The sequence below is a fragment of the Notolabrus celidotus genome, chromosome 1 (genome assembly GCF_009762535.1).
Source record: "Notolabrus celidotus isolate fNotCel1 chromosome 1, fNotCel1.pri, whole genome shotgun sequence".
In the NCBI taxonomy this organism is placed as follows: Eukaryota; Metazoa; Chordata; class Actinopteri; order Labriformes; family Labridae; genus Notolabrus; species Notolabrus celidotus.
The window spans coordinates 41941923-41956409 of record NC_048272.1 but is presented as its reverse complement, the minus strand read 5'-3'; the positions used below and the strand labels follow the sequence as shown (position 1 = coordinate 41956409).

Below are 14487 nucleotides of genomic sequence, written 5' to 3'. Positions count from 1 at the left end.
GACCACGAGTCATCACTCCCACATCTGGAGCAGCAGTCTGTGGACGAGACCACATGACCACGCAACAGAACCAAGCCGTCTACTCCTGAGCCAGCCGATTCAAACCTCCTCTTCACAGCACCATCTCTTGGTTCTTAGGACGGAAATCCGACGGACACGAGACAACACGCAGAGAAACTGGAGCAAACTCCTCTGGACCCATCGGAGACTGGCTGACGGTTCTGGATGACAGTAAGACTGTTCCTGAATTTCTGTGGTCGAAGTTGATTTAGGCTTCATTCTGAAAGTCCCATAGTTTTACTACATTTCCAAATCAGAGATTTAAATTAGTGTCTAAAACTCTGTTTTAAACAACTAAACTAAATCACTATCACCAAATCATATAGTAGTGTCCTACTAGCTATCCTTACTCAAAGGTATATTTGTCTGTTTATCCATTTGTCTGTTATTCATCTATGTTCATTATCTGCCATAATCAGAATCTATTCATCATTCTATTTACATTAAACTTCATATATTAGAAAAGATTTTTTTTTAATCAAAATTAATTTTTGAAATATAATTTCATTTTAATATCTGAATTATCCATACACACAGCTACAAGTATGTGCTGCTGTTACATCAGAAAGACTATGAAATTCAATCCCAAATAGGCTACACGCGCCCTTTTCATTCTTTGCTTGTTGACTTATATTTTGAATTGAATTTGAATTTTAGATCAAGTTGTAGCTGAATGTCCGAATGAAGTATCAGTCTAAAAAGGTGCATTTCAAACTCTATTTGAACATGTTTAAAGGCCAATCTAAATGTGTTCAATCCTAAGTTTTGCTAATATTCCTGCATCTATTGTATCATGAGACCTATGTCGTGACGGATGATCTGGATTGTGATTCTGATTCTTATTCTATCTGTTTTGTTTGATCCTAGGTACAACTTTGTTCTCTTTGGAGGGATAGACGGCGATTCAAGGAAGGCAAGACTTTGAATTGTCAGGGGGAAAACAACTTCAGAAGGTTTTTAAGCAACCTTTCAAGCAGGGAGTATACTTTCCTCCTTATAGGTTTCACTTGAATTTCTACACAATGGTGGTGGTCCTCAGGTAAATAATATACATTTGACTTGGTGACATTTTACCTCTTTTGCTTCTCAACCTTTATTGACAGTATGGCAGTAGTGCCTATCCCCTCTGTTACGTGTCTGCAAGTCACATGACATGAAGGTCAGAGGTCATGGACAGGGACACTAACAAAAAAAACTTCAAACCCTCAAATACAAACAGATGTAAGGCCTTTGGGGTCTAAAAGGTGGAGTGGAGGTGTAAAGCTCCACAGCCACCCACTAATACTATAAAGAGTAGACAAACTAAGGAACAGGCCTAAACCAACTGTAATCTGAAAAAAACTCTCCTGAGAGATCAATCCTCTTTTTAATGATCCTTTAGTCACCCTCCTTCCCTCCACAATACATCCACAAACATACACACTCTCTCACAACACACTCTTCAAAACAAACCCAGAGAAAACAACTGAAGGTGTTGTCTTCTCTGTTGCACACACCTAACTGAGGGAAAGGAGCTCCTTTTATTGAGCAGCCAGGCTGATAAGCTCAAGCTGGGTACAATGAGGGCAGGTGCTCTCAATGATGGGCTCGTTAGGAGCCCTGGAGGTCACAGACTACCTCCATCTGTAACACATCCTATATGTACATTCAGGCTGTGCTTGTGACCTTCAACAACTCCCTCAATAACTTCCAGTGAAAGCTATCCTTTTCAGTGAGATTTGACCTGCAACTATTCTTCACAGGTTTTCAGTTTATCAGTGCTGAACTGCTGCTTTCAGGATTTCTCATGCCATGAGACTTGTCTGAGTTTTCATGAGCTTCCTGTTATGCATTGAAAGATTGAGAATGTATTTATTGTCATTTACATTTACACATACAAGGAATTTGACTTGGTGTTCTTCTGTGCTAAACAATCAACATACAAATAGATAATTTTAGAAAATAGATAAAATAATATTATAAATTAAACACAAAATGTGCAATGGAAGAACTGTGCAGGTATGTTTAACATTACATGCAGCGTAAACAGAAAATGTAAAGTCCAGTGTGCTTTAATGTTACACATAGATTCAGCCTTCATGTTACTGTAATGTTCTCTGACTGAATGAAGCTGTGAACAAGCATGGGTTTCCTCTGAGGTATTAATGTTATTTCAAATGTAATTATTAGGTTTTTTTATGATTTTCAATTGTATTTCTTTTTTCATCTTTTTGCAACATTCATACATTTACAGATATTCATAAACCCACAAAACAGGAAACAATTGTGTATCTGCTTCAGTCAGCAAGCAGATTTTATAGATAGATATAGATATAGAGAATATATATAGATATATATATATATATATATCTTGGCAACCTTTTTCCATACGTTCTGCAAATGAGAGATGACTGAGTGGGACTTCTCTCTTTCAACAGTTAGGTGGACAAACATGCTAATGGGGTGATGGGTGAACACACCTCCCTTTCGATGCTAGACCATGGAAGAGCCCCCTCTGGTGGAATAGACCACTGAGCTCTGTGTCGGAGGCTAAATGCATAGTGATAGAATAATAATTTAGGAAGTCCCGGACCACATCTGTCTACTGGGAGTTGAAATTTTTCTAACTCCTTGGTCGTTTCCCATTCCAAAGAAATTTGTTACATAATCGATCAAACTGTATAAACTGCTTTATAGGAATATTTATCAGGAGAGATTGGAGAAGATAGTTAATTTTGGGAATACAGTTCATTTTCAGAGTGTTAAAGGTGACATATTCCGCTCTATTTCATTAAAATATATTGGTCTAAGAGGTCCCCAAAACATGTCTTTAAAGTTTATTGTTCATGAAAACACTTTGAAATCAGATTTTTGGTCTGACTGTAAACCCCTCTTTTTCAGTCCTGCTCAGAACAGTCTGTTTTCTGTGTCTGTGCCTTTAAATGAGAATGAGCTCTCTGACCACGCCCCCTCAGGAAGTGGATGTGCCCTCGGCTCTCCAGCAGGTTGATCTAATGTTTACATGTTGGCTGAATATACACGGCTGCTCACAGACCCGCGTTACTTCAACCCTCTGAATCTGATCCAGAATCTGATCCTGACGGAGAGGCGCCTGCAGCAGGACCTTTCTGAACCATTGGTCACAGATTTAGTGTTTCTTGTTGTTTTATTTGTCAGCATGTAGACGTGTGTCTTGGTGCACAGCTACGACATGTAGCTATGTAGCTATGCTAACTAGCGCTAGCACTTATCCATGATAAATAAAAATCATCCACTAGATCTTCAAATCTGCAGACGTGGGGAGTAAAACCGACCTTTGTGTTTATTAAGACAGCCTACAACTAGCATGCCTCCCTCCTAAGCTCCTTGTTAGCACACATGTGTGCAGGGAATGAAAAACAGAGGAGGGGTTGAGTTGTATTTTATACAGTCTATGGGCTGAACAAGCTCCGAGCTCTGACTTCCTGTTACAGACCGGATGTCGTTGTGACGTATGAAAAACACTGAAAACTGAAACGGCTGGTTTCAGCACACATTTACAGAAAGGTGGAGAAATCAGAACAGGGGCAGAATGGATTCTTTTTATTTTCGGGGGGTTTGTAGACAGGGACACATATTTCAGGTAGAGAACCATTAAAAAGTCAATTTTGCATATGTCAACTTTAAAAGCCACAAAAACTACACAAGGAGAGTAAAAATTACAAAGCTTGCTACATCTAAGTTTATTTAATATATTACACAGATTTAGGATAATACAAACAACAATTATAATAATCCACTGCTATAATTATTGTTTTTAAAACAACTTTGATAGTTTTTTTTCTTCTTTAATTTAGTTTACCTGTTTGGTTTAAACTTTGTCTGCTAAAAGTGTGGAACTTATTTGCTCTTTGATGGTGCTCCACTTTGTGACATGTAGTAAGGCTTTAGATTTATGCCAAAATGGGCCAGCTCGTAAAAACATATACACAAGAAGATAATAATATTTCACATGTGCTCCTCGCGAGGAAATTCAACAACTGGGAGGTATTTAGGCAGATGCAGGCGTGCATAAAAGCACAGGGATAGAGGGAGGGAGTGACTCTTGCTTGTGAACAACAATTTGCTCGAGCACAAATCAGCTCTGTGCGGAAAGTTTCTGCGAGAGCGCAGCGAGGCATAGGCGTACACACAGGCACTGCTCTGCTCTCAAAGCTGAGTACTGCTCGCGCAAGTCAAACTACCTTTGACATATTGGAGGCGGAGACCAAGTGATGCACTGACCCTCTGATGATTGGTCAGCTTTCAACTTGACCACACCCACATGACCTCTGAAGTAGTGAAAAGGCTGGATCCAACACTGCTGCTTTGAGGTAGACTGGATCTGAAAAGCGGGCAGTAACTCATCTTCCATTTTCCCATTGATTCAAGCTACCCCCCCCCCCCCCCCCCCCCCCCCCTCTTTTACTCACTGTTTGTCCCAAAACGCCCAAGAGAAGCTATAAAGGTGCACAAAGTCATTGGAAAGTGGAAAGTCTGTAGAAAATGGAGGGGAAATCTCTGTGTATCTCAGATGGGGTCACGCGGTAGCTAGCAACAATGCTGGCTATTAGGCTCACTCTGGGGTATGCAGCTGTAGGTCCTGTAAGAGGGTTGTTGGGTAGACCGTGAACTTGGGTTATATAAGCTGCGCTGCTGACCAATCACGACACAGCGAACTGAAACGAGCACGCTGATAGGTTCCCTCACCTGAAGTCTGAATGTACACAGACATTCATTTGGTGAATAGCTCCTGAGAGGAATATAAACAGGAACAGGAAAATCAAAACTTGTAGAGGAAAGTGTCAAAATAAAACACCTTAAATAAAATGATACCTTTTATTTCTGAAAATAATTGGACTGTATGTATAAGTGCCATGATATGATAAAATGATATCATTACACACATACCAAAAGAGCGACACAAGTTTCACTATTATGCGCATGACAAACAGTGGGAACAGTGTTATCCTATAATATGACATGGAATACAGTATCATGTATGCCATTGTTTCATGGATGTACAATGATATTTGCATTTGAGGCACTAAAAAAAAAAAATGACATGAACTTAAGGGAACCAGTTATTTCAGATGAGCTCAAACCAAAATGTTCCCTGTCTGTAACCTGGATCATGATGTAGATGAGTGATACCTGTCTGACTCACCAATTCATTGTATGCTTGGTGGCTAGAAGTCGCAGAGTTTAAATGATCACATTTTACCCTCTTGGGATCAAATCTGACTTGTCCCGTGTCTGTAAATACTTTATGTTTACATATTCCATGACTTTTGTCAGAAGCTGTGAAGTACTGCTCATTGATCCAGTAGATGTTTGTGAATGTGTGGAGAATGTTGTGACTGAAGCAGAGCACAACTCATGTCCTACTGTCGTCATCACATGACCACTGGAGCGTGACATGATTGGCCGGCCGTTGGGTTCGATGTGAGACGACTGATTGTTTTCCCCTTGGTAAATCAGCTCTTTACAGTGATTTTTTTTAACACTGAATTTTGACTTAGAATTTTGGACATTGAAAATAAGTACTTGAATTTTTATACATTACATTTTTGACTCTGAATTGGTGAACATTGAAAGATAAAAGTGAAAAATACTTTATTTGAACACTGAAACTCAATGACAAAAAACAAAAACACAGTCCAGCTGCAGACCTCCACTCTCAGCAGACTCTCTTGCAGCCTTGACTCACACCGTCAGAATTCAGTGACTTCAGGATGAAGAGAGCGGAGGTCTGCAGCTGGACCCCTCTCAGTGTTTCTGTGTTTTGATTAACTTGGTTAACCTGATTCCTCAATAGTGTTACATTGAAAAAACAAAGTATAAAATACACGTCTTCAATAACACGACAAACATTGGTGGGCACCTCCGTCTGGTGTAATGATCTTGACTGTTTTCATTTCCTCCAGAGAGACACTATTGTTTCATTTACGCTCCAGTCCTCTCACAACCTCTGTGTTTACATTCATTGTTGTTTGATCAGCAAAACAGGGATAGAGGTCGGATCAATGATGATTCACTTCATATGACATGCAACACATGAAGGTCAAATATGTTCCTTTAAGTCTGTTTCATGATAACTATTTTACAGTTATTTAGTTATAGTTTGTAGTAGTTTGTTATATATGAACCCTCTTGTAGTGATTTCACTCTCAAATGATGGATATTTAATGTTAATTATATATGTATATATATATATAGAGAGAGAGAGAGACTGTCGGTATTTTGGTGGTAGTCATGGCAACAACAATTACGAGCCAACATCTGATTACAATAAACACACACAATCGAGCGCTCAATCAAAATGCATCACAGTTATTTTTTATATGATGGTGATTTTTTAATACTGCCTGTAATTAATTCTATTTAATTTAAATTCCATTTGTAACATTGTATATATCTAAATTGTATTCTAGCTTTTTTTATCTATTTTTATTTTTACTTATTTTTAGGGGTGACCCCAAATAGTCGAATATTCGACGATTTGTTCTAACAAGCCTTAGTCGACTGCCAATCTCATAGTGGAATATTCGCATATGAAACGTGGATCATTCCATTCAAACCATGGGGGTGCTCAATGTCTAATTTTACATTATTTTCCTGTTTCCTGTAAAATAGTGTCTCATATATCCTATTTTAAATAAATATAGACTTATTGAATGTAATTCTGAGAACAGCTCTTGAAGTGTTAAATCTCCTTAAAGTGGTAATTAAATCTCCCCTGGTAATTAAAGGTGGACTCTCACATTTAGCGGGGACCTGTGGAGCATACGTACCTCAGCTGGTCTTTAAATCTTTCTACGTTCATAGCAGCTCAAAATGTCAGGAAAAAAAACTTCAGTTGATCCTAAAAACTAGTGATGAAGATGAGGAGCAGCTTCATGAAGAGGGCTGTGAGATCAAGGATTACCGGACCACACAAAAACTGTACGGGGCCAAAAGAACGAGGAGGGATACCCAAAGCTGTCCGAAGCCTCAAAAACAATCCACAGCATCCCATCCACCTCCACACCATCAGAGAGGATATTCTCAAAGACAGGATTTACAGTCAACAAAGACAGGAGCGCACTTCTGCCCGTACACACGATGGTTTTCCTCACGTACAATTTGAAAAGACTCAAGCGGACAAAGACGCGATGAAAGACTGTTTTAAAAGGTTCTGTTAAGAGATTTAAAAACCCTTTAGCTGGTTCAGGTTTGATTTTGAACATTATACAAATGTTTAGCCTTAAGTTGGACAAACTACCCTCCACAGTGCTGCTCTCCTCTGTGTGAACACTGTTTAAATATCTCCTGATTCCTTACTCTATAGTGGAGTGTTGTTCCATGTTTAATGGATGGTGGTCTTATTTGAGTTTTCTCTCCTTCATCACCTCGTTGTTTTTGTAATATAGATTTAAAAAATCTAAGTTTAATACTTATAATATTCTGTTGTCCCTTTTACTTTAAGCTATGAGTCTCTTAATTGTAAAGGGTTATGTGTAATATTGTCATGTGGTCACCATCATGCAGACTTTGGGTCAATAAGGAAAAACAACAAACGTTCCACTATTCATCCACTATGGGCAAAATCTGATGATCAGATTCAACTAAGCAAATCCTTAGTCGGGCTCACCCCTAGAAAATATATTGACTGCATGGCCTCTGGGGTCAAGTATGCAATGCACTTGAAGTTCCCAACAACAGAAGTAACCGCTACAGACTCCAAAAATACCATGTATTTCAAAAGGTCTGTATATTATGATTATCTGACATTTAAAGCTGGATTATTTTTTTACTTAAATAGCTTAAACTTAACTTTTCATTTCAGCAGAAAATGTCAGAATCACCCAAGCTGGTGGGTGAACAGTCACCACTGCAGGTTAGTAGTTGTAATACAAATTACCTGATTGTAGCAATTATCTGTCTATAAAGGAATTGCATTGTCTTACATTGTCCATGTCACACTTTCAATAGAAACAATTGTATATAATGTAAACTTAACTTGTTTCAACCAAGGGTAATAGAATTTGAAAGCCCAGGCGTGTGACAAGCTAAAGTACTGGTCAAAACAATCACTCAAATTCTTGACTTATAAATAAATCCCTTTATCTTTTGGAGTTTTAGTAGTTCAGTAGTTAAAAAATTCTAAAGAAACCATTTAATTGATTTGATTCAATGTAACCTTAAATTTGAATTGATAGTACACATCTATGGGTAAAGGCAGGCTGTGTTTACTTTTTGAAGATGATCTTGTGAACCTCAGTGTTTATGAATTATTGATAATTATTAGAATGGCACACAGAACCTCTTAGAAAGAAAAGACATTTATGAAATGTTTGAAATATGCACCCCAAAAGAAAAACATATTCAAATGTATCTTGTATCTCTGTTTTCTTATAATATTAGGACACAGAATTTATGACAATAACCTGATGACAACTTTTGATCTTGCCAGAATAAAAGCAGAAGATATCAATAGCATGTTTCACTCCAATAGCATTTAATAATCCAAGGTTACTTTAAATTTGTTGAGATATTGGCTTTCCATGAAGTTACATTTTGAGAATTTCATCCATTTAAATCTACATACAGGCAAGACCAAGATAATATTCTTTTTTTTTTAAAGCAAAAGCCAGATCTGTCCCCACCTGCCCTTCAGACCCTGGACTTCACAGAAGAGGAAGATGGGCAGAAATCACCAGAACAAGTTAGTGATTACTAAGTTTACTCTCATCCTTCCTTTATTGTGTTCATGTATATGTCAAAGAGTCCTTGAGTAAGACACACAAGCTCTAACTGCTCATGATTAGCAGATTGACACTTTGCATGCTGGCTTACTCTATCAGTGTATGCAAGTGGCTGTTAGTAGGTGAATGTGAAATAGAAATGTGTGCTCATGTAAAAATTACTATACAATTGTATTTCATTTACTATGTAACCATATGGCAGAGCAATAACATTGTGCATTTCCATTAGGACACCACAAGCAGTGCCTCAGATGATGGATTTGTCAAGATCCCAGTCCCGAGAAAAGCCATGTACTTTTTTATTTAAAGCAAAGACTGGAACATAATCACAAGGAAAGAAACCAACTGGGCTTCAAAGGATTCCAGTGGACCAATATCATTTCAAAGGGGATAAGATCAATACATCCATACTGTTCAATAGCCTTCAAAAGGCACAGACTAAAAAATGTAGCCTCTGACAGACCAAGCCCTGAATTCTGGTGTCTTGGATACTGTAGGTTTGATGACTGCCCAGTATCTGTGACTGTGAGTGTGGACAGTGAGGTCGACTTGAAGGCAAAAGTTGACTTTCAAGGGGGGACTGCTGTACACAGTAAAATTGAGCTCAAGAGAAGACCTGTAAGAGCTGAAGGCAGGAAAGATTTGGGCGACAAATTGCAACAGCAGTTACCAAGGGCCATGTACCTTGAAAACTTGGCTAAAATAGATGAGGCTGTAATGGAATCTGGGTGTAGAGATAAGGCACCTACTCCACAGGTCCTCAGAAATATTTCCTGTGAGGTACGACAGAAAAGTCGTCTTCACAGCAACAAGCCCCTGAGTCTCCAGTTCATGGTACAAAAGAGGACAAATTCTCCAGACGAAGTCCTCCAAAAGGTGTTTTTGCACCCAAAAGGAGTGCTTCTCTGGTCTCAAAGGAGCTTCGAGATCTATCAGGAGCGCTGCCGGGAGGACATCCTTTATCTAGATGCAACTGGGAGCATTAAGAAAAAAGAGAAGGGATCTCCTCCTTTTTATGTTTATGAGCTGATGGTACCTGTGGCTACCTACCTGACATGTGACCACACCACAGCAACAGTCACATATTTTCTGGGGGCTTTTCTGACTGACGTTGCAAGGGCCTATGGACGGCAAGCAATGAGGTCACCCCTCATGCTAATTTGCGATGGGTCAGTGATGCTAATGCAAGCAATATGCTTGTCATTTGTGAAGAGGAATCTCCATGACACGATCAACCTGTACTACCGCATCTCCACTGGGGTAGCAACGAAAGGAGACTTTGAGGTCCCTGTTCTTCATCGCTGCCTCAGTCACGTGATGAAGAATGCCAAGGAGATGTGCAGAAAGAAGTAAGCATTACTTATTATTAACATAATCAATACATTTTTTAATTTATTAAATGGAAGAAAAAAAACATGTTGCACTAATTTTCTTACTAATTTGATTTTAATACTAATTTATTCAATACATTCAGATTCTATGTAAATATTTCCTTACAATGTTATACCTAATTGTTTCTTTCAATCCTGCAGTGCACCAAACCACTACAACCTGGCAATGCATGGGTTTGGTCTCTTCACAACTGCCACACCTTTGGAAGACCTAGAGGACATGGTGCAGAGTGCTACAGTTGTGTTCTCTAGTCCATCTAGTGAGGCCAATGTTGAAAAACATTTTCACAACCTGCAAAAGTGGCTCTAAAACAAAGGGATCCAGTTGGATGACACTGCCAAGCCCCAAAGTAATGCTGAGGACTTGCAGGTAATAGCCATTCATGGTCAAGTTAGAATATTTAGATTGATGAATATATCTGAATTCATATTGAGGGATATGCTATGATCCTACTTACATGACAGAACCAACACAATCAACAGTGTAGTTTGCAGGAGAACAGAATAGGTGCTATGAAGTTATCTACAATGTAACAGTATGTAGATTCTATAAGACCACATTTCTGTCGACCTTCAGAACCTATTTCAGGGACTGAGACATGGTCAAGGTCAAAACAACTGTCCACATATGACAAGTATTAAAAAATGAATGCACCTACAAATACACAGCCTATAAATAAAATGACAAATATGCAACAAAATACAATATGACAATACATAATGTATCTCGCTGGCTGCACAATCTCAAAGGGAATGAGTCTAAAGCAAACATTCTCAGAGTGTCTTCTTCCTTTGTCTTTATTTAACTTCAACTTAAATCTTGAACTTCTCCATTTGAAAACACTGTTAATCACACTTTTATGATCACTTTTAGGAATTCAACGGAAACAAATTTGGAGAACATTTCAGGGAAGTGATTTCCAAAGTGCCACTAGACATTGATGGTGAGCCCAACCCTTACTTCAGCAAAGGCCTGGTGTCTCACATCAATAAGTACTTTCTGCCCTACGCCCTCTTTCCAGACCCAACTCAGTCGAGGTATGATGTGTGTCTAACATGAGTCTGGTTCTGCTCGAGGTTTCTACCTGTTAAAAGGAAGTTTTTCCTCTCCACTGTAACTAGCTAAATACTGTGATGAGCAACGCTCATGATGGATTATAATGTCCTGAAAAGCAGTAAAAGACAAGTAATTGAAACTCATTTACTTTGTGGATGTTTTTTGAATTATCATTTGATTTTGTCTAATTCTTAATTTGTGATATTAATGAATGTGATTCTATGATTACTTTTTCAGAACATCACGGGGGAGAACAGGACCCAGGGGATAATGGAAAAGAGCCAGTGGGATCTAAAACATATTCCTTTTAGATCAAGCAGGCTCACCAGGCTTGATGACTTTGTTGTCAAGTACCAAATCAGCCACACTGCTCAACTCAAGGAATTTGAAGACTTCATAAGAGTTTTCTGAACAAAGGTTGGCATTTGCTTTTTTAATGTCATTGTCCACTATTTGATGCCCCCCTCAACACAAAATCACAAACCAAACAAGATGTCCGCCATTTTCCTTAAAATAAGCCTCATATAATCGATATATAGCCACCAGAGGGAGACATTACACCACCAATAGCAACAGCATTAGGAATATCTATCTATCTACCTATCTATGTAGACACATACATAAATACATAAATACATATATAAATATACAAACATATGTATATATCTTAGAGTTGCACAGGTGTGTGAGGGCCCGCCCAGTACTGCATGCAGTCCTAATTACAGTATACGTTATGTTTCTATGCACACTGTCAATAGGTTGATTCTTCACATGACATCAAGGAGCAAAAATCCTCCCTGCAGGGAGAACCTGGCATGCAACCTGGAGAAAAAACATCACCAGCATCAAACACCACACAGCCTCTGGAAAAAAGGCCTTCCTTTCCCATCTCAGATGGTGTGGAAGTCAGTGTATGGAGGGCTGACCTCAGCAGTTTTCAAGCCCGATGCCATTGTGAATGCTGCAAATGTGAACCTCCAGCATGCAGGTGGTCTTGCCCTGACCCTCAGTAAAGCTGGAGGGCCAGAGATACAAGAACAGTCAGACACATACATTTCACAGTTTGGGACTTTGAAAACTGGTGACACTATTGTTACCAATGCAGGCAAACTACCATGTAAAAAAAATGTGCATGCTGTTGGTCCATGCCTTCCACCAAATCCAACTCAAATAATGGTTTCCACAGCAGAGAAGCACCTGAAACTGGCCATATCAAACATTTTCAGAGTGGTGGAAAACTGCAATTTCCAGTCTGTGGCCCGTCCAGCCCTGAGCTCGGGAATTTTCAACTTCCCAGTGAACCTGTGCTGCAAAGTTATAGCGACAGCTATAAAAGAGTTCAGTGGAAACAGAAAGTCAGCAGCTACACCCCTCAGCATTAACCTGGTGAATAATGATATGAAAACTGTTCAGGCAATGGAAAGAGCATGCCTGCAAATATTCACCAACAAAACTAAAGCAAGACCAAGTGTCCCAAAGAGCAGCAAGAAAGATCTATCAGCTGAAGAACAGGTATAATAAATTTAACAACTTTCTTATTATTCCCAACTAAAATTCTCAAATGTAAAGTGATCCTAATAACCTCAAAATCTACATAGAAAAAGAAACACAATGTTTTTTATTACATTTTAACCAAATATGATACATATATGGTAAAACTTAAATATTTCAATTCCTACCAGTTTAACCTTTTTATTTTTGAATTATCTGCAGCTCACCTCCTTGTGGAAAAGGAAAGACACAGAGGTTGTGGTTTCTGTGCTCCCCTCCCAGACAAAAGGAAATAGTCTGAACATACACCATAGTGAGCTGCGTACACTTCAACCTCACCGGTGGCTTACAGGAGAGGTATAGTTTGCATTTATTCTCTAGTAGAGAATAATAAATGATCTCATATAAAATCTTCAAAAGTTTGAATTATATATTAGGTCAGTTATTATTATTAACAGTCACATTGGTGGGGATAACTGAACTGGTGTCTTGTAGATACTTGATGAAGCCACAATACAATCCATGCCTTTACTATTTATAATACTAAAATGTTTCAAATGTTGTTTTTTCACCCTATTCCCGGATCAAGATAATTGAAGGCCTGCTTCATCTTGCTGCCAATCAGCTACAGATGGGGAATCACATATATATCCTAAATCACTACTCAGCAGGTGGGATTCTGTTCGGGGAAAGGCAGCAAGTTGCCCAAGGTAACAACAAAAAAATGTCTGGACTGTAGTGAGGAGACGCAACAGTGTCTTTTTTGTGTGTGTCTGTATGTGGGGAAGTGTATAGATGACTATATGAAGTGACTAACATGAAAGTAATCATTGTTTTAAACAGATTTATATTACTGCTACTTAATGCACAACAAATAGTTACATTTACATAGTTTTGTATGCACACTTGTATTAAAATAATGGTAAAAATATAATCCATATTTATTTTCTTTCTTTTAGGTGAACTTTGACAATTACAAGAGAATTATTTCCTTTGTAAATATCAACAATGTCCACTGGAAGTTTCTGGTTAGTAGGAAACTTTTTCCTGCGTATTCCCTTGGAATGTCTAGTTTAAAAGGGGTTATCAATATTAACAAAATCAATTCTTTCAAAATTTTCAGTCCATAAATGCAGCCAACATGACTGTTTATCTGGTGGACCCTGCACAAAGTTCAACAGAGAGTGACGATTCCAACCTTGCAGCCAAAAGAATCAGGTATTTATGAGTTTCATCAAACATAGCATACTGTTTCATGGTGCTCCTTGCTCTACAGAAAATGCAAGGTGTTTTCGGCATCTTTTAACAAGGTTAAGAACTTAGTTTTTACTGGACTGGGTCTGGAAGGCTTGGGAATATTATTTAGGGGCATTTTAATACCAATCATAATGTAAGAAGTTATTTTGAATCCAGTACAACTCATTGGATCATATGTAGCACATGTTCTCTGCTTCATTACAAATGATAACAACTTCTGCCCTAAATACTATAGGGAGTACCTGAAAATGAGAAGGGCATGCCATGGGAAGACAGATTGGGTGGACATAAAATGGCAAGGAGGAGTCCTGACCCATCCAACTCAGCAGGATGGCAATAGATGTGAGGTTATTGTCATCATGGTAGGAGCTTTGAATGTACATGTTTGTAGTTCATGAACAGCTGCATGGTGAGAGAGCCAGGCACATACATGTTGTTTTCAATGTTTGTGTTTGTTTAGATGGAAAGGGCCACGATGGAAGCCTTT

General features: G+C 38.6%; 2 protein-coding genes across 2 annotated transcripts in view; one reads left to right on the top strand and one right to left on the bottom strand.

Annotated features, from left to right (window-relative positions):
• Positions 1 to 14487, bottom strand: part of LOC117821670 — a 393061-nt gene that overhangs the window by 14615 nt on the left and 363959 nt on the right. The window lies entirely within an intron of this gene.
• Positions 10467 to 14255, top strand: LOC117821778 (protein mono-ADP-ribosyltransferase PARP9-like). The gene is given in 10 exon segments (XM_034696279.1): positions 10467 to 10565; positions 11070 to 11233; positions 11490 to 11669; positions 12011 to 12187; positions 12189 to 12764; positions 12966 to 13100; positions 13333 to 13453; positions 13703 to 13771; positions 13867 to 13961; positions 14236 to 14255. Coding segments are annotated over 5 exon segments (963 nt in total). The 5' UTR covers positions 10467 to 10565; positions 11070 to 11233; positions 11490 to 11669; positions 12011 to 12067; the 3' UTR covers positions 13714 to 13771; positions 13867 to 13961; positions 14236 to 14255.